At 35.4% G+C, this 27,800-nt stretch overlaps 1 protein-coding gene across 2 annotated transcripts in view; it reads left to right on the top strand.

Annotated features, from left to right (window-relative positions):
* DDX10 (DEAD-box helicase 10) overlaps positions 1-27,800 on the top strand; it is a 277,654-nt gene that overhangs the window by 231,029 nt on the left and 18,825 nt on the right. For both annotated transcript variants that reach the window (XR_011495704.1, XM_014844397.3), the window contains one exon: positions 15,735-15,871. Coding sequence is in view for 1 of the 2 variants with exons in the window: in XM_014844397.3 (XP_014699883.1) it covers positions 15,735-15,871 (137 nt within the window). In the remaining variant the exon portion in view is untranslated. The remainder of the gene's footprint in view (positions 1-15,734; positions 15,872-27,800) is intronic.

Genomic DNA, 27,800 nt, shown 5'->3' with positions numbered 1-27,800 from the left:
TCTCCCCTGTATTAGGTTATAAATTATTTTGAGTTTTCCAGTAGACATTTGTTAACATTATTTGTTTGTAATCTTGGGCTGACATTTATGACGCCCTTAGATAGATTATAAAACCAATTACAGAGCCAGACCTATTGGCCTAGTGGTTAAAGTTGGACGTGTTTCGCTTCAGCAGCCCAGGTTCAGTTCTCAGGCACGGAACCACACTGCTCATTTATCAGTAGCCATTCTGTGGCGGCGGTGGCTGTCATAAAAGAACCAGAAGCACCTACGACTAGGATATACAACTATGTACTAGGGCTTTGGGGAGGAGGGAAAAAAAAAAAGAGGAAGATTCGCAACAGGTGTTATCTCAGGGCAACTCTTTCCCTGTCAAACTAATTACAGAGATCTCAGGAGGAGTCTGTTGAGTTTAGTGCTTCCCAAACTTTTGTATTTCAAAACAAACAGAAAATGAGTGATATACATAGTGTGACACTTCTTTATATTTTTCCATTAGACACATTTAAAAGCACAGACAACTATAATTATTATTTCTTAAAGAAAATACAAATTGAAAAGGACTTAACATTAGAATACAATGAAGTCGTTTCCTATGATAGTTGGTGATTTTGGACCAACATAAAGACATGCACAACAATACTGAGAATTATTTTGTAATCCTGAGTTTCACCTTTACCTGGCTAAAATGATAGCTACCTAATATAGATATTTTGAACCCTCAGAAATCCAAAGATGTGTTAGCTCAGGATCCCAGGCCCTGTCCACCTTTCTATAGTTATGTAAAGCTTTTTGCTTACCTTCTGCCAAAACAAACAACTACTTCTGTCATTTATTGAGTGCCTACGTTAGCCAAGCTTGGTATAAGCTTTATATTTATTTCCTCATTAATCCATAGAGTCACTAATTAGTTATTAATACTATATTAATTCCCAGGTAATGAAACTGTGGTACAGTAAGGTTGCAATTTACCTAAAGTCATGCAGCTGAAGTGGTGGACCCAAGATTTAATAGAATTCACTTGGTCGCCATCACTACTGCCCCTGTATGTTTTTCTCATACAAACCAGGTTTGCCCCATATAGTTATCAGGTTGTTAACTATGGGGTCTGAGGGAGTCAGTGGGAACTAAAATCCAGCTGGTGTTCTGTTTCCCAAGCTGTGCTCTCTGGCAAGGGACTGCATTTGTTTGGAGGAAGAGGGGGACGTACCTTTTCTAGTATCCATCTTGTCTGTACCTACACAGTTGATGTGCTGTATCTTTGCTTAGGCTACACCTTCACCCGAAATGCCCTTCTTTGTGACCTTTACATGTTCCAGTCCTTATTTATCCTGAGCATAACTTAAATGACATTCTCTTCATAAAGCTTTCTTTAATATCTGCCACCACCACTGTCCTTGTCCTAGTGCCAGAACTAGCTTTCCATTGGCTAAACTTCTGTAGCATTTTAATTATATTGTTTCTCCCATAGAACATATATCTTTCTTCCTTGTATTAGAATTATGTATGTTTCTATATTATTGACTTTATTAGTCTGGAAGCACTTTTAGAGCATAGACCAGATTTTATTTCTCTTTCTGTCCCCCAAAGCCTCTTACCATGTGTCCTTGCACATAGTAAGCATTCAGAAATATTTGTTGCATAAATATAACGCAGAAGCTAATTGTGGTCCTAGATCCCTGGACCAAGTAAGACAATAAACGTTTTTCTTTCTGAGTTAAGATTTATATTAGAAGACATTCACATGCCTTAAAATATAAGCTTCCATATTTTGTATCCAGCTTTTCACTAGAGAATATATTTTCAAGATTAAAACCGTAAGCAATATATATAACTCTACATATACCTTCTCAGATATTTTACCCTGTTTTTTCAGTGTTGTGAATGTTCTGGGTTTGGGGTTGAATGTATCTACAAATAAAGACTTCAGAAAGTGTTCCTTTGCTCTGAATAAACTGGAATCCCGTGAACATATGCTGCAGTCTTAAATATTTTATTTGCTAATACACAACTACTCTATAAGGTGTTTTTCTTCTGTGGTCTTCATCTGAAATATAAACAAGGGCAAAGGTAGGCCAGTCAGTACAAAAATTCTGAAAAGCACAAATATCTCATTAGGCAATTACCAAAATATTTTTTGGCCTAGCTGGAGATTTGGCTAATCTAAAGTGTTAAAAATTCATTGTGGAATTGTATTTTGAATGACTTAAAATATGGTAAGTAATGTAATGTTGAGTTCTGAAAGAACTTGAGCAGAAGTGTGTATAGGCCATTTAAGAAAGAATAATTTTGAACGGCTACTAGAACTTGTGGATAGTTTCGTTAATATTTATTTTGACAGAATAATGAAAGGACTGTGTTGTTCTTCATGTAGAAAGATGCTACTCTAGACATTCCCTTAGGTTTTCTTCGCCATGATGAGTTTGTCCTAATCCTCCCCACACGTTCTCTTTGTTCCTCACATGACCAGTTTTAAGGAGACTGTCTGGTATCAGGAGTACAGTCTTTAACAAAGAATATATACTGGAGCATCACTGGCACAGAGAGCTGTAACCCATGAAAATGTTTCTTTTTAACACTGTAGAATGTAGCTAAACAGCAACATAAATATGTGATGTTTGTTGCCAGTGACTGTGGCATCTGTTATAACCAGGGTACAAACTATATGCTCACAAGCTGTGTTTGAGCTACAGCAGTAAGAAAAACCTCATGAGCGGATTCCCAGGACAAATACCAAAGGTGAACTTATGTGTGCTTATAGTTGCCCTCTTACAGAGTTAAGTTTGGAAAGAGGATGGACATTGGAGTCTGACATGACCAAATTTCTTTCCATTTTTATTATATAAACTACGTGTCATTGAGAAAGTTATTTAGCCCCTCTCAGCCTCAGTTTTCAAATCTGAATCTATGTATTGAGAATATTAATACTCATACAGATATAACACACATTTTAAGATAAGAAGTTAAGGGATTTTTCCCCCTTGTCAAAAATGAGAGTTAGAAAATCCATTTGTCTTATAACTTTAAGTAGCTGTAATCTCTTTAAACCTCTCCAGTGATGATGAAATTTGAAAACAAAGGATGTTGTTTTATGTGTTGAGTCTTGTCTTGGAGTGTTTTAGCTGACATCAAAGTGCTGACTCTTCCTTTTCCTTTCCTCCCTAATTTTTTTCTCACTCTACAGCTGGATTGACAAATCATAGAAATTAAAGAGAATTTTTACATTATTGTCTGTTAAATAATCCTGTTTATTTGTTAAAAGTAAAATGTAAATTTTTTGCAGCTTCGTATTAAAAAGTAAAATACGTAACTTTTAATCTTTTTATATTTTTAAAATTGAGATATAATTCACATACCATAAAACTCATCCTTTTAAAGTATACAATTCAAGGGTTTTTTTTTTGATATATTTATAAAGTTGCATGAACACCACCACCACTAATTTTAGAATGTTTTTGTCACCACCTAAAAAAACTCAGTACCCACTATCAGTCATTCGCCATTCCTTCCTCCCCTCATTCTTGACAACCCTATTCTACTTTCAGTCCCTAAGGATCCATATCTGCCTGTTCTGGACGTTTCCTATAAGTGGAATCATAGAATATGTAGTCCCTTGTGTTTGGTTTCTTTCATTTAGCATAATGTTTTCCAGGTTCATCCATGTTGTAGCACGTATCAGTACTTCATTTCTTTCACTGAGGAATAACATTCCGTTGTATGGCTATTCTACATTTTATATATCCATTTACCATTTGTAGGCCATTTGGGTTGTTTAAACTTTTTGGCTATTATGAATAATACTGTTGGGAACATTCATGTGCAAGTTTTTGTGTAGACATATATTATGAGTTCTGTTGGGTATATACGAGGATTGGAATTGCTGGGTGGTTTGCTAACTCTATTAAGTTTCTGAAGAACTACCTATTTTTCAAAGCAAAGTATACCCTTCAGTCTTAAGGTCTCTGTTTTATCTCTCCTTCCTTCCCCTTGAGTCATTGGTGCTATAATCTTGGGAGATGGGAAAAAAGGAAAAAGAAAAAGATTTTATTGCTATGATTTTTTTTTTTTTTAATGGACGTTTGTTTAAAACTAGCCAGTTGGAAATGAGCCTACTCTCATTAGGAGGCTGGTTATCAGAACAGGGCAATCTTAGCAGAAGTGACGGAGGTTCCCCTCTACAAAATGCTAAAAGGAAAAATTGGTTTTGGTTGGAAATGTTCATTCAGTGACATCTCATTCAGTGATATTAAAATCACATATTTCCTTGGAAGATATGCTGTCACAGTTTGTAATTTTACATTTGTAGGGATGTTTTTCCCCACTCTTGAGCGTTTTTGACTTTTCATATGCATATAGTTAATGGATTTTCACATTCTGCTGGATTCATTCATATGCATTTGTCAAAACCTGAAATCATTCAGTTCATTTCTGATTTTAAATTGCTGTTTTTCGCCAAATATGAGCCAGTTTTAGTCCCTGCAGAGAATAGTTTTCCAATCACTCACTGAGAGAAGTTCAGATTCCACTGAGGACTTGGATTTCCATTTGGAGAAGTGATAATGAATTGATGGAAAAATGGTGAAGAATATAGTAAAACTAAACATGCGCATGGCCAAAAACCCATCTTGTCAGTGTTATATCACTCTAAAGCTAGAGCTCAGCTAGGTCCGTGATAGTTTTTCTTCTCTCCCTGAGAAGTGAAAGTTGGAGTCAGAGATTGAAAATATAGTCATGTGGCAGAGGGGTACATGCTTCCACTCATTCTATGGCTGTTTTATGAATTATTGTAATGTTATGAATTCTTGCTCTTAAAAATCTTGAGTTCGTGACTTTTCTTCTTTGTTTTTCTGCTTCTCAGCAGCCTGAAACAGTTCTTAAGAGACTGGCGTGTGTCACTAGGTAGTTGAAACCTAAATCATGTTTAAGGCTTTGGGGATGTGTGACCTTCTCAAAGCTCAGAACTGTCTAATTTGAGTCCTGTATTCTTATTATCAGTTCAACTTCAGGAAATAGAGTTATACCAAGCAGTAGTCCTTCACTGGGGATGGGATTGTGGTAGTAGTGGTGGTGGCCTGTGGACTATGAAAATATTTACTCTTCTCCCCTCCAAAATGCAAATGTGTACATACTAAGAATATTTTTCATATTGTTTCAGTGGTTTTGGTGGCTTACCGGAACCCCAAGTTAAGAATTTCTAATCTAAATCCCACCCTGTTGTCATATTAAAGAGTCCATACAGACTACTTTTAGAATCTTTTAAAAACAGTGTAACAATATTTCTTCTGTTTGATTTCAAAACTATTACTTATTGTAAGATACTTTTTCATTGGTAGAAAAAGGGAAAATCTTGTAATCCAATCTCCCCACCCAAAGTTTCCTCTACACATATTTTTTTATTAGTATGGTCTTTATTATCTACTAATTCCTTGTGAACACTCTTTTAAGTGTCATTAAAATATTCTTTCGGGAACCCTTTATTTCTTAACTTACATATAGTAAAATTCACTATTTGTGGTGTTAATTTATATGGCTTTTGACAAATACGTAAAAGTCATGCATTTACCACCATTGAAGATACGGAATAGTTCTGTCATCTCAAAAAAAGTCTTTCTTGCTGCCTCCTCCCAACCTCAGCTCCTGGCAATCACTGATCTGTTTTCTGTCCCCTTAGGTGGTTTTTTTTTAAGAATTTTATATAAATTGAATCATTCAGTTTGTAGCCTTTGAGATCTGTCCTCTTTTGCTTAGCCAGGTGCATTTGAGATTCATCCGTGTTGTTGCATATAATCAGTCCTTGTCATTGTTGAGTAATAGTCCATCTATCAAACTACTACTTGGTTTACAAAGTAATACTTTTAATTATGCTTTAATTACCTTCCCCAAGTATTGTGGTTCATTCTAACATTGATACTTTCACTCTTTATAACCTTAATCATTTTAAAGTTTCAGTTATATTCCTTTTTTGTGTTTAATCTTTTATATTTTCCAAATATGAATATACTGCTTCCTGAGGAGATTTAAATCTAGTGCATATTTCTGCCCATGTTAGAATCAGGTTTGGAGAAAGCAGAAGAGTACTTAAGAAGGATAAGACCACCTAACTGCTAGAATTTCTTTTCTCAGTTTGCATAGTTCTTGTTAATGATGATAAACATTATTGTAGACTTCTTCGTCACGTTCTTTTCTCATTCAGCACCGTAGCTCAGTTGGCTGAGAAAATGGCAGTGTTTAGATAATACAGATGAGAAAACAGAAGCACCCTGAGTTAATCAGTTGCTTAAGGACACATAGCTAGTCACTGGTGAAACAATCAAATCAGAGTCTTGTAGCTCATCTTATATTAAAGTGTCCATTATTGTGAGAAGAATGGCGCACTGGACTTGTATTTTATTTAATATGTTTATTTAGTGTAACTTTCTTCTGGAAAGAAGAGAATGAGAAACAAAGATGATCAGTAATGGGATGCACTATTACTTATTAGGGTATATATGAAATTGTAACATTGTCAGTATCCTGTAGAGATCTGTGAGATATTCGTATATTGAGTAAGCAATTTAGAAGAATAATGTATGTTGTGCAAGGCAGCTTTAGAAGAAATTTTATTTTGCTAAAAGTCTTATTAAGGTTAACATACTGAATCATAGTCTCTTCTTCCATGCTGTCTCTTTCAGGTTACATTCTTCTTTTATAGCAATGCTCAGCACACAGAAAGTGTGCAATAAATAGTTGTTGAATGAATATTCCAAATTCTGAAGATCCTTCCAAATTTGAGACTTGCTCTTTGAGGCTTGGATATTCCTGTGCCGTCCCTTTGCCTGCCATTCTTAACTGTGTTCACTTGATGTATTATTTATATCACCTCTTCATAGTCTTTCCATCAAATATTCATCTTGTTTTGGAATGCTTGGAAAAAATAAAGAAGGTAGTGAGTGGAGTTTGGTTAAGCTCTACTAAATGTAAGAGAAATTCTGTAAGCAGGTGGCGTTTGCCTGAATTCTCCTTGTTCACCTGGATTTTGCTTTTATCATTCCCCAACATCCTGCATTCTCTCTGTCTTCTCAGATTCCTATATGATTAGGTAGCCAGAGCTAAAATGTGTTGCCTTCCTCTCATTTGCTGTGCCTATTTTATAAATCCTAGATCTTAGGGAGGGAAGAGATGTTTCTGAGTAGGATACTCATAATTGTAGAGTCTAGTGCCTTTGCTCAAAGTTGGGGTTTTCAAGTGCAGTGCAGCTAATACCTGTTAGAAGTACACAGAATACACACTTTGGCCAGATACCAAAGAACCAAGTATGTAAATCAGCATTTGGTTAAAGCCAACATCACCATTGTGCAATAAATTTGTAGGAGAAATAAACTGAAAATATTCTAACATTTTAATTTGGTATTACAGCATTATTATTAAAAGTGGAATCAGGCTAATAAAATTTGGCATTATGGTGGAGGAGCAGTAATGTCTCAGCATTGTCTGCTGCTCCTGTGTTTACTATTCTGCACATTTGCCTTAGTGGCTAGATGCTCACTTTCAGCAGGCATATTTAATTATCATTAACCTTTCTGTGCTTATAATTAAGAAAAAAGTTTTAATAATTTCTTCTCTAAGTAACTTTGTACTTGGGATTTAGAGCTTGGGTAAATCTCAAAAATTAATCCATCTCTAACTACCGAAGATGGTTGGCTGTGTATAGCAATCAGAATTTTTGTTTTAAATTTCAAAACTGTAAAGTGTATCTTCTCAGTGCTGTCTTAGAAAGTTGCTTTAAAGTTTTATTACTGAGAACAAAACATTTTGAATATCTCATTTTTCTCCAAAATTTTCTTTTCTTCACAATCGTTATATTCTTTGTCAGGATCAGAAATAGTTTATCATGAATTTTGGAATTTTCCCTCATGAAATTTTGAGGTATTGACAGTTTGCCTTTTTCCAACATTCTGCTTTTAATTCATACAATATGGAAAGACCTCTTTTTTTAAACCCTAAATGGAATTAAATAACTAAAATTTAAATACAATTCTTAAAGCTTATTTTGTCTATTGTTATGAATGCTGTATTTTATAAAAGAAGGTAATAAAGGTAATTCTCTATATTTAGACTTTGAATTGATCTCCTCACTAATAATCCCTGACTGAGCAGCAAGCATGATGCCCATTCTCTCCTTCATCCATTGCATGCAATATGGCTTCTATGTCTACTCCTTAGTAAAGTGATTGAAATTAGTCTAATTCCCTTTTATTTTATAAACATTTAAGATTTTTTGGCCTAATAAAATTTACTACGGTGCTAAGTGATATCTTACTTTCTGTATAGTACAATGAAATAATCTGTTTTCTTTCACCTCCACATCAACCCTACTCTCTATTTCTCAGAGACAGTCCAGAATTATATAACTTTGTTTTCTTTTAATAAAGCTTCAAGTGTGTTACATTTCTTATTGAGACATTTTGTGCTCCCTCAGTTTTAACATTAGGATTTCTTTCTTTTTTTTTTTTTGCTTTTGCTGTGGTTGTGAATGCTCTCAGAAAGAAAAATAAAGGAAATCCAGCACGTATAAAAGCATATTTAGGGGTAGGTTATGGCTCTGTCTGCCAAAGGAATTTTATATAATATTCTTTTGTAAAATTTTAAGCTTCTCAAAATTAAGACCCTAACTCATTTAGTTTTGCATACCCATGATGGGCTAAATATACTAAGCACTCAGAAAGTGATTATTAATTTGAACTGACGGGAGTGTTTGAGGTTTCTATATTTTTTTAATGAATATAAGGGTCAAGAACTTGATCATGTGTAAGTCCATATTTGTAGAAATAACTAGATTCTTTTGTATATGTATAAGCCCTCAGTGTGTGTACAGAGTTTTTGTGCGTGATCTTCTGGAGAGAATTTTAAACATAACTTGTTATTTTATAGACATTATCACACATTCATTTTTCTTTACTGACTACTTACTTTTTCCCCATTAAGATGCTGATTGCATGTTTTCCAAGCATCTGCAGTTAATTAAAATCTTCGCAAGCTTCCTTAAACCTAAATACTGTAAATTATTTCCATTTTATACTTGAGAAATCTGACACAGAAGTGGTTGAGAATTATCAGTGAAAATATGGTTAGATCTAAATTGGTGAGATTTCTAACTAGTGTTAAACCCTTGTCAATAATAAATATGTATATACTCAATAATAATAAATAGCATTGTATCCCACTTTAATATTTTCATGTTAAATACCTATCAAATATTTAAGAACTTGCTCTGTGTTTTTTTACTATAGCAGTGAGCGATGTTAAAAGTGTTTAAAGAAGACAATTTAGGTGACACAACTTTATTTTACATTTCATGGACAGTCTTCTTTTGGAGAACTGCAAAATGGGGCAGAGAGTAGGAAGTTTTTATAGGATAAAGAATAAAGAACAAGAAAGAGAAAAATAGAAAATATCTGATTCGTTGGGGCCACATAATCAGCCTTGTTTGGGGTGAGAAGCCCTTGAGTTGGCTTGGCTTTTAGACATTGGCTCACTGGATATATTGCATTTCTGGTCAAGTGGAACATTTACAGGGACACAGAAGTTATCTAAGTTTTGCTTTTGTTGACATGGCTCCCTGGGCAGGACCAGCTCCATTTTGGGCCTAGAAATTTATTTCAACAATGATAACAGGGCATGGACTCTTCCCCCATGGAACTTACTGCCTAGGAATACAGACATTGCACAAATAGTGAATTCAGTCTGGGTGTAACACTGAAGAGAAATCCACAGGAAGTTTTACTAAGGAAGTGTTGGTTAGAAATGTTTAATATGCAACCTGATGACTTGAAGTTAACCTTGTGTGGTATAATAAAAAATATATTTGGTCTTAGTACCTAGTTCCTGACACTGAACTCCTAAAACCCTTGGAACTTCCTGAATAATAGGAGTATCTGTCCTTATGCATCAGGAGCCCCTGTCCAGCACACTTGTGTTTATGTTAATGAGGTGGTTCAGGGTGGGGTCTCTAGATAGCTTCAGAATGAGAGCTGGTCACCAGAAGGACCAAACACATGATTAGAGGATGGGAACTTTTAGCCCTGCCCCCCACCTCCTGGGAGGAAGTTGGACCTGGAAACTAAGTTATAAGAACTCTTGCACAAGATCTCAATAACTTCAAGGTTGGTGAACATGTGCTAGGAAGATGGCCTACCTGGAGAGGGTATGGAAGCTCTACCCCCGCATCCCCACTTCATACCTTGTCCTGTGCATCTCTTTCGTTTGGCTGTTCCTGAGTTGTATCCTTTATAATAAATGAACTGGGAGTCCTAAGTAAAGCACTTTCCTGAGTTCTGTGAGACATTCCAGAGAATTATCGAACCTGAGGAGGGAGTCGTGGGAATCCCTGAATTTGTAGTTGGCCAGGCAGAAATGCAGGTAGCTTGGGGACCCCATTTGCAGTGTGGGCAATCTTGTGGAACTGAGCCCTTTACCCGTGAGGTCTATGTGAAGTCTGCGTAGTGTCAGAATTGAATTGAATTGAATTGTTGGACGCTCCTTTGGCATTGGAGAACTGGTATTGAAAAAAAACCACATATTTGGTATCAGAAAACACCACACACTAGGCAAGAGGACGTAGAAGAGGATTCCAGAAGAGAAATAGCAGGTGTGAAGACTCTGAGATGGGAAGGGGTTTGACTTGTTCCAAGACCCAAAAGAAAGTGGGCTTAAATGATTGTAAGCGGGTGGTAGACACAATCACATTTGAAACTTATAAAACAACAACAGCATTCCAATTACAACGTGGAGAATTGGAGTGATCAGAACGAGGGGAAGAATGGTTACAGGGAGACTCATTAGGAAGCTGGTGCAATATTCCATGCAAGAAAGAATAGAGGCTTGGGAGACAGGGCCAGTGAAAGTGGAGATGGACACATACAAAATAACATAAAAAGCTCTCCTATATGTTTTATGAAGCTTATAAAATATGCTTAATTCTGAAGAAGAAATTGTATCAGCAGCAAATCCGAAGCTTTAATGGTGAAAGTTGAGATTCAGGGTGATATAGGAGAAGACCTAGCATATGTCCAGGTTTGTGTGACTGTGGTGAAATTATTTAGTCATCTGAATCAGCCCCTTAATTTTGAAAATGGGAACAACAGTTCTTTTTCTTCCTACTTCATCGGGTTTGAAGATCAATTTAATGAATGTCAGAGCACTCTGTAAATTTGTTGTAGGAGAATGCCACTTCTCGTTTGTGTTTCTTCCTATCATCAAAGCCGAAAACAAAATAAAAGCTAGTTGGATTACATTTCTCTTTTGGATATTTTCATCTGTCCTACGTATAATTGAGTCTTCCAAATAACTATTTTAGGAAAAGTCATTTTTATTTTAGGTGAGGTTTTTCTCAGAGGTTCTGAAAGCATTTTTCAGCTGGTTCTTAGAGGTGACCCTGATTCCTTTGTGTGTGTGAACTACTTGTTGTTGCTTTTTTTCCCTCAGAGCCTTAACATAGATTTACTAGGGCCAGTGGAGTCATTTCACTTTTGATTGGCTATTCCCCAGAAATAGCAGAACCTGGCTTTCATTTTAGTGCTTATGTTGCTAACTATCCCAGAACAATTCATTTTATCATCAGAGCAGGGACTTTGTCTTATTTACTGCTGCACACCAGAACCTAATAGTGTATCTGGCACATGTAATAGCTCCTTAATAAAGACTTGTTGAATAAAGGTGTTTTTATAAGGCATTTTCACAATATTTATTAAGCTGCTTTTTTAGGCCATATTTAACATGTACAATTATGCTTCTGTGTGTATTGATTCTCTGAAATATGTTATGTGTGCATGTAGTCCACAGAGTCTAGTTGGTTCTTCCTCCTTAATATCTCTCATACCTGTCCCACACCTCCACCTTCACTGCTGCTTCCTTCATTGAATCCCTTGTCTCATCTGGATTATTGTTGTTTTTAAACTGATTAACTGCTTTCAAATCTTATACCCTCCAACCACCTTTCCCCTTGCTCCCAGTTACATAAGATACAAATTTATTCTCCTCCTAGAATACTTAAATGGTTCTCTTTTACTTATCGCAGAGTTTCCAGCCATGGTGTCCTAACACACTGAGGTGTCACAATCAGTTGGGAGTTGATAGGTATATCAGAGTATTTCTGCTGTCTCTCATGAATATGAGTCCAAAAGGAGATAAAAATGAATATGGTGCTGTATTTATAAATTATCTTTCAAATGATTCAGGAAATCACAAGGATAGAGACAGAGCAGCTAGAATGTCCATTTTCTTTGCTAACCTTATATAGCTAGAAAGAGCATATTTCTAAACTAGACCTTGCCAGAAAGACAGAGTACTTTTCTCTAAAATGTTTTATGACAATACCCTCTTTACTTAGTGACTTTTATTTATGCTTTGTGTTTGTTGTAGATGATAGTGTTTTTATTTTTTAATAAATTAAAGACATTAATAGAAGCACATTATACTTTTCATAATACAGATATTATATATTTTATGGTTATATATTTCTAACCGTTCGAAGAATGAACCAAAAGGCCAAAGGGTCAATATAAAAATGTCTTTTTCCCATCATCCCTACACTTTTAGTAGGTTGACATTGTGTTTCTGAAAGGAGTGATTGCCAGCTTAAATTTATTTGTCATGTCATGAATTGAAGAGTGTAATGCAACACAGACAATATGGTATGGCATCAACAGTGCGGTCATCTTATAGGTCAGGAAATAGCAAGACCTCGATGTTATCAATTACAAGAGGCATATTAACATTAAATCCAAATATTAGTTCATCTATTTAAAAGCAAATTTTCATCATTTCGAGTCAGCATTTTCCTTCAAATAGATAAATATGTACACTGGAATACTGAGTGAGGTATTTATACTAAGTCTCATTATCTAATTTATTTCTCTTATTGTAGATATTTTGTGAAGGCCACTGCTTTACAGTAAATGTTAAAAGAGCACAGCAAGTGGTATTAGGTGTTAAAATACAGTTAAATAAAACATTCTGCTTGAAGTGTCTGAGTACAGATCTCAAAGCCAACAAGCATCTGGAAATTAGGGAAATCACCAGAAGCAAGAAAACCACAAGAGGGTGAGCCCAACTCTGCCTAAATCCTTGGCTGAGTATCATATTGCATAGGCTCAAGGGAGACCCATAGGGAACCAATCTAAAAGAGCAGCAGTTGGAAGCCACAGAACAAAACAGAAATATAAGCAGTTGAGTACCATGCTTTGGGCAGAAATAATGGCCCAAAACTTCCCAGATTTAGTTTAAAAACATTAATTGATAGATCCAAGAAGCTTTCAGAGCCCCAAGAAGAATGAACACAAAGCAAATCATTTCTAGACACATCATAATCAAACTGCTGTATAATAAAGAGAAAATTTCAAAAAGCAACCAGAGGAAAATGACACTTGTTTATACTTCGAGGAAAAAACTGAAAATATTTGTTGCTAATGATAAAATTTGAGCTTTTAAGAAAAATTAGAATTTTGGAAAAGTTGTATTCACTCATACTTCCCAATATTCAACTTTAGAAAACTTGTATCCACTAATAGCTTCCTAGTACTTTGAAAGAAATTGCTTACAACATTAATGGTGATATTAACAATTGTGATTTTTAAAAAATATTGTATAATGAAATGTGTCAGCATTTGAAGATCCACGTAAAGGAAGATCTACGTAATTCAGTGAATCAGTATTTTCCAATTAGCCAATGGCATGATGTTGTGAAGTCATTCAGTGGTAAGAGAGCCATTCAGAGTGCAAAGTAGACCAATGGATTTTAATGTAACAGAGTACAAAAAGTTTATTGATGTGGCTTCAGATTCCACACTGCAACTACTTTTTTAAACTACCACTCATCAAGGTTTGTTGTGATATCAAAGCAGAGTAACTGCAATTCTCAAAAGGCTATTAAATTTTTCTTCCCTTTCCCAACTATCTATATCTGAGAGACTGGATTTTCTTCATATAATCTTCAACCAGAATGACATATTGAATGCAGAAGCAGATTTGAGGATCCAGCTGTCTTCTTTTAAGCTAGACAGTAAAGAAACTTGCAAAAATGTAAAATAATGTTTTTTTGTTTTGAACATTATAGCTATTTTTCATAAAAATATGCTATTTATGTTAATATATAGTGAGTTTTACTGGTACTTTTAAATTAATAAATTTTAAAAATTTTTAACACAGGGAATGTCAGTAGCTATAATCCACATTAACAAAAGCTCTTTGGAGTCCTTCATACTTTTTAAGTGTAAAGGTGCCCTGAGACCAGAAAAACGTGAGAATTGTTTTGTGTCTGTTCTGTCTCCACCTTCAGATAGCAAATTCCTTTGAGAGCATCAGACTGGAAAATTGGAAATATTTTGTAACCCAGGAGATTAGTGTTCTTGAGTATATGGTGACATTCAATTTTTGTTGATATCCTTGATTATTTTCAAGTAGACTGTAAAGTATACTGTCAAGTCTGCGTCTTACTTAAGCTTCTAATGGCAAACTTTTTTTCCCCCCACTTCTGATATTTGTTTCCAGACCTTTTATTTTTAGCAGGGAGCTTTACCAGAAAAGCAATAGGGGCTTTTGCAGTGGTAACCAATCCTAACTTTTTTTTTTTTTTTTACACTTCCTCCTCCTCTTGTTATGTTTAGAGGTTATCATGGGAGAGCTGTTCACAAAGTGTTAGAGGACTTCTATAGTGGCCTACACAGTCAATTGCTATGCTATTTATTTGCAGTTGTTATTCAGTTTCTGGGAAAGAGCATTAAACATTTGAAAAGAAAGAATTATTGAAGTTTGTTTCACATTGTGTAAAGAAGAATTATAAAGATCATAACTGAGAAAAGCTCATCTAGAATTTTTTCTTTTAGTCCTGTTTATAATCTGTTAAATGCATGTGGCAATGCTTATTGGTGTTTCTTATCTACTAGGTGGCAAAAACCAATGTGCCAGAAATAAATTTGTTATAGGGGATGTTCAATACATAAATGTTTAGTAAGTTTATTTTGAGATTGCGTTAGTTTGTTCTTTGACAAAAATAAACCACCGTAAAACAAAAGCCAAAAAAATAAAAGGCCACCTCCCTACCAACTTGCATGAAACTGGTTAGTTCCCGACTTCTTCCATGTGTTAGTGCTTTACCTGTTTCTTGGTATGCCTCCCTTTTTTCCATTGTTCTTAGTGACTTTGTACTTACATTTGAATTTAGAAGACACCTTACTATTAATGAGTTCATACAGATCTAATTGTTATTTTAAGACTTAGATTATTGTGGTTATAAAATAGTCAAAATCATCAGACAAAAAGAGAGTGTTTCTGTACTCTCTGTTCTGGCATTTTATATTTTCACCTAATATTTTTTGTAGTTTTGAAATTTACATGTGTGTGAACAGAAACACTAAAACAACTTTATTTTATACTTTATTTCTTTGAAATTTGAGCTACATTGAAGTCATAAAATTGACAATTTTTCCCCATATTGTGTTTAAGGGACTTAATAGTGGTTTACTTTCTGAACCATATTTTATTTCACTTTATTTTTGAAGTGACATGGGTTTCTTTCTCTTTGAAAATGATTATGAGTCTGAAAGTCACATAGAGACTTTCAGCAGAATAGAAGGCTTCTAATTTGAGAATCTCAATTAGAGGATCTCAATTAGGGGGTATTTATTTGGGTCTAGAAATAAGACCTGATTATTCATCAGCTGTTTCCTTACAACACAATTTCCCTTGTGTTTTCTTAGGCCAAAGATGAAGAGGAAGCCTTTCTGGACTGGAGTGATGATGATGATGATGGATTTGATCCCAGCACCCTTCCAGATCCAGATAAGTACAGAAGCTCTGAAGAATCAGATAGTGAAGATATGGAAAATAAAATTAGGTATGTTTTTACCATTGGCAGCATTAAGTATATGGGTCTCCTCCATTTAATCCAAAAGATTTCTAGGGATAAATGTCTTGCCCTTCTCAGCATTTTAGGGGCTCTCTTATTTTTTCTGTAATCCTGGTTAACAGATATAAGAATGTTTTAAGAATTGTATTTTCTTTTTCTTTCTCTATTCTTTTTTCTTGTCTCTTTCAGAAACCTTTATGCTCAAGTATTTGATGCCTTAGGGTATATTTAATACAGAGGTAGGATTTTATTTTGATTCACCATCAAAGGACTCTGTTGAGAGTGTTGTTAAAAATTCTCTCTGAATTTTAAAAAGGAGCAGTTATACTTTGACATTCTTTGATATAAAATTAAGAAATACATAGGGGCCGGCCCCATGGCCAAGTGGATAAGTTCGCACGCTCTGCTTCGGTGGCCCAGGGTTTCACCGGTTCAGATCCTGGGGGCGGACATGGCACTGCTCATTAGGCCATGTTGAGGTGGTGTCCCATATACCACAACTAGAAGGACCCACAACTAAAATATACAACTAAGTACCGGGGGGATTTGGGGAGAAAAAGCAGGAAAAAAAAAAAAAGATTGGTAACAGTTGTTAGCTCAGGTGCCAATCTTTAAAATAAAATTAAGAAATACATAAAATAATGGAAAACTTACACATAAATAGCCCTTGACAAATTCTCTCAATTTAAAAATCTGTTCATTTGTAATGTAGACTTATTTACTACCCTGCCAAAAACAGATGAAATGTTATGAATTGAATCACAGTATGACTTGCTCAGCATTTGTTTTCAGAGTACTGTGTATTAGATTACATTGAGATTCTATTGATTTAAAAGTTGAGGAGATTAAACTTCATGGACATTCTAAACCAATGAGCTTATTTAGGCAGATGGGAGATACTAATGACAGATGAAGTTAATATGATTGAAGGGAAGAGGTAGCTTGATGGAACTCTTAAAGTGCTAGCCCAGGGAGTTTGGAGTTGGAGAAATAGGCCACAGAGAGCTATAATCTGGTTTTAAGTAAGAAGAACATTATATAAAGTTCTCAAAAAGATTGTCCCCTTAGGATAAAATGCTGTAGGGAGATCATTTCATAATTTCTCTTCATTTTAATCTTGTGCTCATTTGAAAGTAGAATTATTTTGTAATAGTGAAAATGACATCCAAAATGCAGTCTTCCCAAGTGATGCCAGAAACTTGAAACATTTGCTATTGGACAACCAGGTAGTGGACATAACACCTTTCTAGAATTGGCAGACTAGGTAGTAGACATATTAGCTTTACTACCACAAGTGAAAGTAATTTGATTAAGATTTAGAAAAATATATAAATGTGTGCCACAGGGGTTAAATAATTTAAGTTCAGAGCATATTCCTAATCTTTAGAAATTGACCTTTGAGAGTACATATGCACATTTTGCTTCAGAAAGTTCCTTGGTGCACGTGTCAGGACTTTGATGAGTTATCAGTATGTTTAAGTTTGTTGCCCCTTATGTTCTTATATAAATGTCCATCTTTCAGAGTGGTTTTATGGGATCTCCATTTTGATAGATGTGATCTAACGTAACACATAGGACTTTATATCATAACTTCCAAATGTTTCTGTGTAATTTTACTGCCTAAAGGAAACATTTACTTGGTTTTTACAAATTGTTATGCACCATATTTTGCACATCTGTCTAACATACCTTTAAAACATAGAACCAACCTTTGAAGTCATTGGCAAGAAGTCACCATTCCTTCTGTATCTGATTCATAAGAATTTTTTTCTTACACTTTATGATTGTTTCTGGGTCATCTTTAATCTATGTACAGCAGACATTTCATTTCATTCTTCTGATATTTCTGACCCTCATAGTGACATTTTCCTGCTACCACGTAACGACTTGTTCTTTAATAGCCTCACATGTTTCATCCTAATTAGCCTGTAAATGCTTTCTAGCTAGAAACTCTTTTTGTACCAACCCTTCCAGCTCCAGCCTCTACTCATATCCCCAATGTTAATGTCATGGGCACAGAGAAAGCCTTGAAATATTTGAATTGATTAATTGATTGATGAAGAAGATTTATAGAATAAGAAAGAGAAATATAAGAGGCTATATAATTGGTCCTAATAGCTTAAATGATACAAGAGATGACAGAATAGATGGTTGGAGAATTCAAAGAAGCTAAGTTCAAATAGTGTAATGGTAGTGGACAAGAAGGTGGGAGTACCTTGAAATGCCAAAGCATCTTAAATAACAGGAGTTCAGATGGAAAATAGTTAAGCATTAAATAAAAATTAAAAGTTTTAATTGTACACATGGCTCCTAACTCTGCATTAGCAGAGATTGAAAGGAATTGGTAAATTTGTCTTAAGCTGAAGAAAAATTGTCTTTTGTTGAAGAGAATATCAACAAGGACTTTATTCCTTTAGTGCATTTAAGGGCTTCCTAGCAGTTTTTGTCTTTTGTCTATGAACACAGTGGTTATCTAGTCCAAAGCCATCTTCTTATAGATGAAGAAACCAAAGCTTCAAGGGATAAAATAATGTGTCTGTGATCACAATACAAGTTAGGGACAGATCGCTGTGACCTTCCTAAATCAAACTGCTTCCCTAGTTCTAAACTCCAAGTTATATAGAATCACTCTAGCATTAGGAGAGGTAGCTCAGTAAAACTGCCTGAAGACAAATTTAATGTCATTTGACTGAAGACCTGATCCATAGACTAATGATAGAATAGATTTGACTAGACCATGGTTTCCCAACTTCAGCATCATTGACATTCTGGGCCAGATAATTCTTTGTCTTGGGGGGTTAGAAGTGGTTGTAGACTGTTTAGTATCATCCCTGGCCTCAACCACTAGCATCTCTCCCATTGGGATAACCAGAAATATCTTCAAACATTGCCAGATGTGCCTTGGGGAGAAAAACCTCCCACATTGAGAATCCACTGGACTAGACCAAGGATGACAGGTGAATATTACTAGTACTTAATTTCCTCATCCTTTATCCAGGATAGGCTTTATCTATTTTCCACTTAGCTGTAGCAGTCCTTCTCAATACAGCTTCTGTCAATCAGTTGGAGTTGGTACACAAGATGAAACTTTGCCATTTCTGAACTAGAAGGCAGGATTGAGGGTAAGTTACAAGTGGTAGTCTATATGTGAAATTCCTATTTATACTCTAATTTCCATTTTTCTTATTTTCCCTTATTTCATAAAATTACCTCAATAGCAATGAGTGAAGGTATATGTAAACTGAAGCCAAAATTGTTTTGGATAAGAAAAAGTATTTACAAGTAAATCTGTATACACTAGAATTTTGACAGAAGTAACTGCTGCTTGCTGCTGCTGTATGCAATAATAGCACCAATACAGTTTTCCTGTATTGTTCCCAGTTTGACTACATCTTTTTTTCTTTGCTTCTCATAAGCATGACGTGATGCTAAGATTTTCTGATGTCAGTTTTAGAGGGTCCTCCTGGCGTTTTCATAGGTTTTATTTGCTGGACTGTTTCTAGCCTCTGCTCAATAATTGTAGGAACAGCTTGTGTTCCAGCTGCTTGGTCATCTTCACTCTCTCCGTAGGTTATCCTCTGGGTATTAACTTTGCGCTTAAGATATGAGTTTATGCTTATGGGACTAGATACACCAATTAGAAAATGACTATCAGTCCCAAACTAACTAGCATGAACTAGTTTCTTTGAAAATTTCCTCTGGGTATTTATTTTTCCTTCACTTTGGTGACATCCATAAATATTCAACATGAGTAATACTTTTGTCTATTTACATGGAAAGACAGTCAGTAGACAATCGTCAATGGAGAGCCAGATTTAGCGGAGGCTGACTGAATCTGGGGTCAATAATTCTCCTGAGCTCAGTGCTCAGCCACAGTAGAATTTAAACCATCCTCAGCCCTCTGTAGAAATATCAGAATTAGCATCTTTCTGAGATTCCAAAGGGATTCTGATGTGCAAGATTCAGCTCCTTTAAGTTAGCATGACAAACATCTCTTGCTTATAATGTCCCAGGGACAGCAAAAATAATATGATCTTGAGTTCCTTTTACGAACCTTTGTGAATTCAGCTACCATTAATAGCTCCATTTATCCTCAGAAGCAGCTGTGAAATAGGGGAAGCGGGTAATCTACCCATAGTACGCGAGAATGTCAGCGAGTTAGTCAGCAGTAGATGCCCTATCTCCATTGGAGGCTCCAAGCTTTTATGTGCTATTTTTGAAAACACGTATAGAAGGAAGCGCTTGCTCTCATGGTCTCTAGTTTCTTGACTCATCTTCATTCATCTTACAGGTTGGTCCAGGCTGTGTTTTACTCTGTGGCTTTCACTTCTGATTCCTCGTTTGAAACTGTGGAATTAGCATAGGTAGAATAAATACAAGATGTTAGGATTTGTTGTTTTATTGTTGTTATTAAAATAGAGAACGATTTGGTAGGAGACCTAACTCTTAGTTGCAGTGAACGTTGTGACATCATAGAATTCACTGGTCTGCTGGTAACTACCAGAATCATGTGTTCTTGTCTCCAGTGAGTTTTGATGTAGACTTTTATACCTTTTGAGAAAAAAGGACCTCAAATATTCTAATTATTGTTGTGCTAAGTGATTTTTCATTTCTTTATCTCCCAAATAGTTCATATGATGTAGTTATACTGCTTTCACAATAAAAATATTTTGACAAGCTTCTACATGTGGTGCCAAGAACTGGAGTGAGAACCTCCTGCGTTATGTAAATCACATTCTACTTATTTAAAGAGTTAAAAACACCCACTTGATCTGTTAGTCTCTAGCTTGTTGTAATATTTCTTGCATCCGTTCTTTCAACCAGGAATTTTTTAGTAGCTATCGTGTGCCACACATAGTGAGTAACAGGTACAGAAGATAAAACATTAAACAAGAAAAATACCTTTCCTGTTTTCACTGAGCTTTTAGTTCAGCGGAGGTTACAGACAGCTAAGCCTGTAATCACAAAACAATGTGATAGATAAGTGCTGTGATTTGTGCCCTGGGGGAGGCAGTGTGGAGGAGGGTAGGTAGGGAATGCACATGGAGAGCACTGAAGCGATGGACCTAACCCTGGGGCTGGGGAATCAGGAGAACTTCCTGAAGGAAGTGATATCTGAGCTAAACCTGAAGTAAGTTTAAGTCTTAGCCAAGCAGGCAGAAGGGTAAATCGCCCTTCTAAAGAGTGAGACCTTTGAAGTGAGACAAGAGTGTCCTTAAATTCCAGTTAAACTCTTCTTTCAAAAAAATTGTTCCTTTTAGCTATGCCTCACAAGCTGAGAGATTTGATTCTGAGCATGTAATATAAGATTAATTTTTGTATATCTAGTAGCATTCATCATATTTGGTTTATGGCCATCTTCATGTGAATTGCTAATGATGTGAAAATTTGCAAAGTATTGAATACACTGAAAAGAAGCAGCTGGATGTTCCAGATTTTCATTATCCAGCCAAATTAAGTTTTTAATATTTATAATCTTAACCTTTTTCAAACAAAAAAAAGAGAGAAAAGGTGGTGGTTAGAATCTTAACTGCCATATATCAATATCTTCGTAGACCACAGTCTCTGGCTAAGGCAACTTGCTTTATGAAGAATTGTTATATGATGGTGTGTTTGGTAGATTATTCTAAGTGGCATTAAGACCAATTACGTCTATAATTTGTACTGAAACTATTGGCATAATTTAGACATGGTAACTTCTATATGGATTGATACCTTTTCCTGTACAAAGTGTACTGTTTCACAGCTAATATAATTAGCTATTCTTTTTACCTCGTGTGACACAACTCTGAGTCAAAAGACTGATTAAGGATTTTTGTCTGTGTTTTCATTTGTTTGGGGTTTGTATTTTATTTTTAAAATCTGTTCCATATTAGTATCCTATTTTTGAGTGAACTTGCCTATCTTTAAAAGTTATCTCTCATGTGAAGGAGGGGAACTTCTTTAATCTCTGTGGTTTCTCCTAATGTTGTTCTGTGACATCTCTGCAGTAAATTTTGCCTGGCAACTACTCTTCCAAGACTTGACAGTCAGCTTTGTAATATGTGGAAGGCTTTTCATCTGGAAAAGAAATGTGTATGTCAAAGATAAATTTCTGGGGAAGGAAAATTCCTAGAAAGCATTTTCATTTCTTTCTTAACTGTTTTTGATTGGATCTAGGTATGGCACATTGTATATTTAATATAAATTTTAGTGGAATTGTTGGTGCTGAATACAGGGAATGATTTTGTTTTGGTTTTTTACTTTTTATTTGGAAATAATGTCAAGCAGAAAATTCGCAAGAGTAGTACAAAGACAACCACAGATCCACATTCACCTATTGTTAACATTTGGCCCCACTTGTTTTATCATTTGCTCATTCTCTAAATATGTGCAGACGTTATTGTTTTTCCAAATCATTCAGGAGTGAGTTGCACACGTTATAGCTCTTTCCCCTAAATACTTCAGTGTGCATGTTAATATTGGAAATTTCTACTAAATAGTTGCTGCTTTTCTTTTCCTAGGAATATGAAATCTTTGGGGATACATTAATACACGCAAATATCCTGCTCTTCAATAAATTCCCCCTTCCCCTTTAGATTTAGTATTAATGATTTTTGCTTGAAGAGTTTTTGCTGTGATGATCGCAAAATGATGATTTTAAAACTTCAGCTCTGCCTCTGTGTTTGCCAGTTGGCACTTGGCATTCGATACAAGAATGCCTTCTCATTGATGGATTGATTATCAGTAAAGACTCATGAATTCCTATTTTTTCAAGGATTTATAATTCATTAATCTCAAAATCTCCCATATTTGGCCAGTGGAGTCCCTTCAAGCTGGCTCCTATATCCTTGTGACATATCCCCACAATTGTTTTGGTCACTTCTTAGCATTCCTCTGAGGATTCCTGGTTCCTTTTAATGGATAATGGCATTAGAAATCAAGATCTTATCACTAGATTTGCTTATTGCTACTAGAGTGCCTTTGCTTCTTGGCCTTTCCAGCGGACAGAGATAGAAAAATATATCTATGTTTGTATCCATACACACACATATACACATACAGGTACCTATCCTAGAAATCATTATTCTATGCTAATACTGCCAATTCCAATCCATCACCACAGAGTTCCTCCTTAATTTTCCCCATTCCATAGCTATAACTCTCTTTTTACATTAACTTATTTGTTCACTCACTCCTATAATACATCTAAAATTGTTCCAGGGTTACTTTGTCCATACAACTACCAAAAATAATAGCAATACAAAAAAATACTAAAAAGAGTTTAGGATTTGTTTTCATTGTATCCTCCACCCTACTTGATCCAAGACTGACTAAGGGTATATCGTTGCCTATTGTGTTCACCATTTACTTGAATTAGTCAACCCCACCCTCCCCAGCCCCAACTTTATTCAATTGAAATGCACTTGGGTTCATTTATTTCCATTTGCTTTCAGTTTTCTATTTTGAGATTATTGCTGTTATTGTTGTTGTTTGTTTTGTTTTCTTCTATCCTTGTTGATTTAACTGTTTTTTGAATATGTGTAGATCTTTAAAAGTCAAAAACATACAGGAAAATATATCCAGAGAAGTGTCAATCCTTTCCATATGCCTTCCATCCCATTCTCCCCCACTTCTTGAATGTAAACTAGCTTCATTGTTTTCTGGTTTATTTCTCGTGTTTCTTTTTTTTTGTAAAGATGAGCAGATTTTTAGTAGTTTCTTTTTTTGTAGTGATATGGGCAAAGCAATTCTGAAACTACTTTAGGTATATTATAGGATTGTGGACTTGGAAACAGAAAAATGAACCTGTAGTGATGGATTAAAATTGGTATAGATGTCATTATTTCCCTTTCTTTAAAAATTTTTTTATTGAGATATAATTGACATATAACATTGTATTAGTTTCCAGGTATACAGCATAATGATTCAGTATTTATATTGTAGGGGAGGAAGACATTTCCTCTTCCCAAATGTGGGTTCATCTGGCCAGAGAAAGAATTGAATTCACATGAGACAGAATAGCAAGAGAAAATTAAACAGATTTATGAGAAACCGTGGCCCGGGGCCTTTCTTCCCGAAGGAAGAAAGGGCACCGAAGAAGTGGGGTGCACAGAGTGGTTATATACCCCCAAACAGGGTGTTTCACATATGATTGAAATGTCCCTCCCACAATAGTCACAAGATTGCCCTGTCAGCGCAGCGCTTGATGGACACAGCAGATAGTGGGTCTGCTATCTCAGTGGGCAGTAGCAGGAGGCAATTCTCTTGTCTTGAGCTGGGTGGTCACAGGTGAGCACAGCAATCAGTTCCTAACCTAAGGAAAGATGCTTAATCCTTAAAGAAATGCCAATGTCGGGAGGGGGAGGGAAGTCAGTTACAGGAGGTTACCAGACAAGCACAATAAAATGCAGATTTACGTCCTTGCCTTTGGCATTGATTAAGAGTTTCTAGAGAGAAGGTCATCTCCTTTCTTCTTCCTGGTACAGAGAGGGAGGCACCTTTTACAGATAGAGATTTACCTTACAAATGTAAATGTGTCCTAACAAAGGGCAAGTTCCATTCCTCAGAGCCTCCTTCCCTGTCCCAGTTTATCAAAAGCAATCAGCCTCAAATAATCCTCATGCCAAAGAGACGTATCTTGCGGTGGCCAATTTCAGACCCCTACAGTATATAATGTAAAATGTTCACCACAATAAGTCTAGTTAACACCATACATAGTTACAAAATTTTTGTCTTGTGAGGAGAACTTTTAAGAACTACTCTCAGCAACTTTCAAATATGCAATACAATATTATTAAGTATAGTCACTGTGCTGTACAATAGATCCCCATAATTTATTTGTTTCATAAATGGAAGTTCTCTTTCTTTCTTACACAAAAAGTAGCATACTATATATGCTCTTTTGCACTTCATCTTTTTCATTAAATGGTATGCCTTCAAAATTATTCCATCAGTTCATAGAGATTGTCTTCATTCATTTTTTTATTGCTCCATAGTATATGTGTACTGTAGTTTTCTCATGTTTGTGTGTGTGGGTTCCAATATTTTGCAATTACAAATAATGCTGCAGTGAATAACCTTGAGAATATGTATTTTGTTATTGTTGAAGCTATATCTTCATGGTAAATTCACAGAATTGGAATTTTTTGTTGAAGGGTAAATGGATATGTAGTTCTGCTAAATATTGCCAAATTCCCCTCTAGAGGGACTATACCATTTTGCATTCCTACCAAAAGTGCCTGAGAGTGCCTGTTTCCCACAGCATTACCAACAAAATATATTGTCAAGCTTTTGATTATTTTCTGTCTTGCCAATTTGATGGGATAGGTGGTGTCTATTGCATTTCTCTGAGTGAAATTGAACATCTTTTCACAGACTATTATTCTGAATCTTTTTGTGAATTATATTTTCAAATCTTTGCCCATTTTTTTCTGTAGGATTTTGGTGTTTTTTCGTCAATTAAAAAAATTTGTATATTAACGATAATTAGATCTTTTAAAGTAGTGTATGTTGCGGTTATTTTTCTCTTAGTTTTTCTTTTGTCTTTTGACTTGGTTCTGCTTATGCCATGCAGATGATTTTAATTTCTAAGAGGTAAATGTAAAAAAAATTTTATTGAGGTCATAATAGCTTATAACATTGTGAAATTTCAATTGTACACTGTTATTTTCAGTCACCATATATATGTGCCCCTTTACCCCTTATATCCACCCCTAACACACTTCCCCTCTGGTAACTGTTATACTGTTCTCTTTGTCCATGTGTTTATCTTCCAGATATGAGTGAAATTATGCGGTGTTTCTCTTTCTCTGTCTGGCTTATTTTGCTTAACATAATACCCTTAGGGTCCATCCATGTTGCTGCAAATGGGATGATTTTGTCTTTTTTATGGCTAAGTAGTATTCTGTTGTGTGTGTGTGTGTATATATACATACATACATATATATATATATGTATGTATATATATGTTGTGTATAGATATATATATCACATGTTTATCCATTCATCTGTTGATGGGCACTTAGGTTGCTTCCATGTCTTGGCTGTTGTGAATAATGCTGCAATGAACATAGGGGTATGTAAATATCTTTGAATTGTTGATTTCATCTTCTTTAGGTAAATACTCAGTAGTGGGATAGCTTGATCATATGGTATTTCTATTTTTAATCTTTTGAGAAATCCCTATACTGTTTTCCATAGTGGCTGCACCAATTTGCATTCCCACCAGCAGTGTATGAGTGTTCCTTTTTCTCCACCTCCTCTCCAACATTTGTTATTTTTTGTCTTAGTAATTATAGCCATTCTAACAGGTGTAAGGTGATTTCTCATTGTAGTTTGTATTTGCTTTTCCCTAATGTTAGTGATGTTGAACATCTTTTCATCTGCCTGTTGGCCATCTGTAAATCTTATTTGGAAAAATATCTGTTCATATCTTCTGCCCATTTTTTGATTGAGTTGTTTGTTTTTTTGTTCTTGAGTTGTATGAATTGTTTATATATTTTAGAGATTAACTCCTTGTCGGATATATGATTTGCAAATATTTTCTTTCAGTGGGTGGGTTGTCTTTTTGTTTTTCTTCCTGGTTTCCTTTGCCTTGCAGAAGCTTTTTAGTCTGGTGTAGTCCCATTTTTATCATTTTTCTTTTATTTCTCTTCCCTGAGTAGACATGGTATTTAAAAAGATGCTTCGAAGACCTATGTCAAAGGGTGTGCTGTCTGTATTTTCTTCTAGGAGTTTTATGGTTTCACGTCTTACCTTCAAGTCTTTGATCCATTTTGCGTTTATTTTTGTGTATAGCGAAAGATAATGATCTACTTTCATTCTTTTGCATGTGGTTGTCCAGGTTTCCCAACACCATTTATTTATTTATTTTTTATTGCAGTAACATTGGATTATAACAGTATATAGCTTTCAGATATACATGGTAATATATTTCGAATTCTGTGTAGATTACATCATGTTCACCACCCAAAAACTAATTATAGTCCATCACCTCACATGTGAGCCTAATCACCCCTTTTGCCCTTCCCCCTCCCCCTATGGTAACCACCAATCTAATCTCCGTTGCTATGTGTTTGTTTGTCCTTGTTTTCATCTTCTGCTTATGAGTGAGATCATATGGTATTTGACTTTCTCCCTCTGAGTTATTTCACTTCACATAATATCCTCAGGGTCCATCCATGTTGTCACAAATGGCTGGATTTCATCATTTCTTATGGCTGAGTAGTATTCCATTGTATATATATATACCACATCTTTATCCATTTGTCCCTTGATGGGCACCTAGGTTGCTTCTAAGTCTTGGTTATTGTGAATAATACTGCAGTGAACATAGAGGTGCATGTATCTTTACGCATTTGTGTTTTCAAGTTCTTTGGATAAATACCCAGCAATGGGACAGCTGGATCATATGGTAGATCGATTTTTAACTTTCTGAGGATACTCCATACTGCTTTCCATAGTGGCTGCACCAGTTTGCCCTCCCACCAGCAGTGTACGAGGGTTCCCTTCTCTCCACATCCTCTCCAACACTTGTTGTTTCCTGTCTTGTTAATTATAGCCATTCTGACTGGAGTGAGGTGATACCTCATTGTAGTTTTGATTTGCATTTCCCTGATAACTAATGATGCCGAGCATCTTTTCATGTGCCTGTTGGCCATCTGTATTTCTTCTTTGGAGAAATGTTTGCTCAGATCTTTCACTCATTTTTTAATTGGGTTGTTGGTTTTTTTGTTGTTGAGACGTATGAGTTATTTGTATATTTTGGATAGTAACCCCTTCTCTGATATATGCTTTGCAAATAACTTCTCCCAGTTGTTAGGTTGTCTTTTCATTTTGTTGATGGTTTCCTTTGCTGTGTAGAAGCTTTTTAGTTTGACGTAGTCCCATTTGTTCATTTTTCTTTTGTTTCCCTTGCCTGGTCAGACATGGTACT

Source organism: Equus asinus, chromosome 20 (genome assembly GCF_041296235.1).
Source record: "Equus asinus isolate D_3611 breed Donkey chromosome 20, EquAss-T2T_v2, whole genome shotgun sequence".
Classification (NCBI taxonomy): domain Eukaryota; kingdom Metazoa; phylum Chordata; class Mammalia; order Perissodactyla; family Equidae; genus Equus; species Equus asinus.
This window is presented reverse-complemented; position numbering and strand designations above follow the sequence as displayed.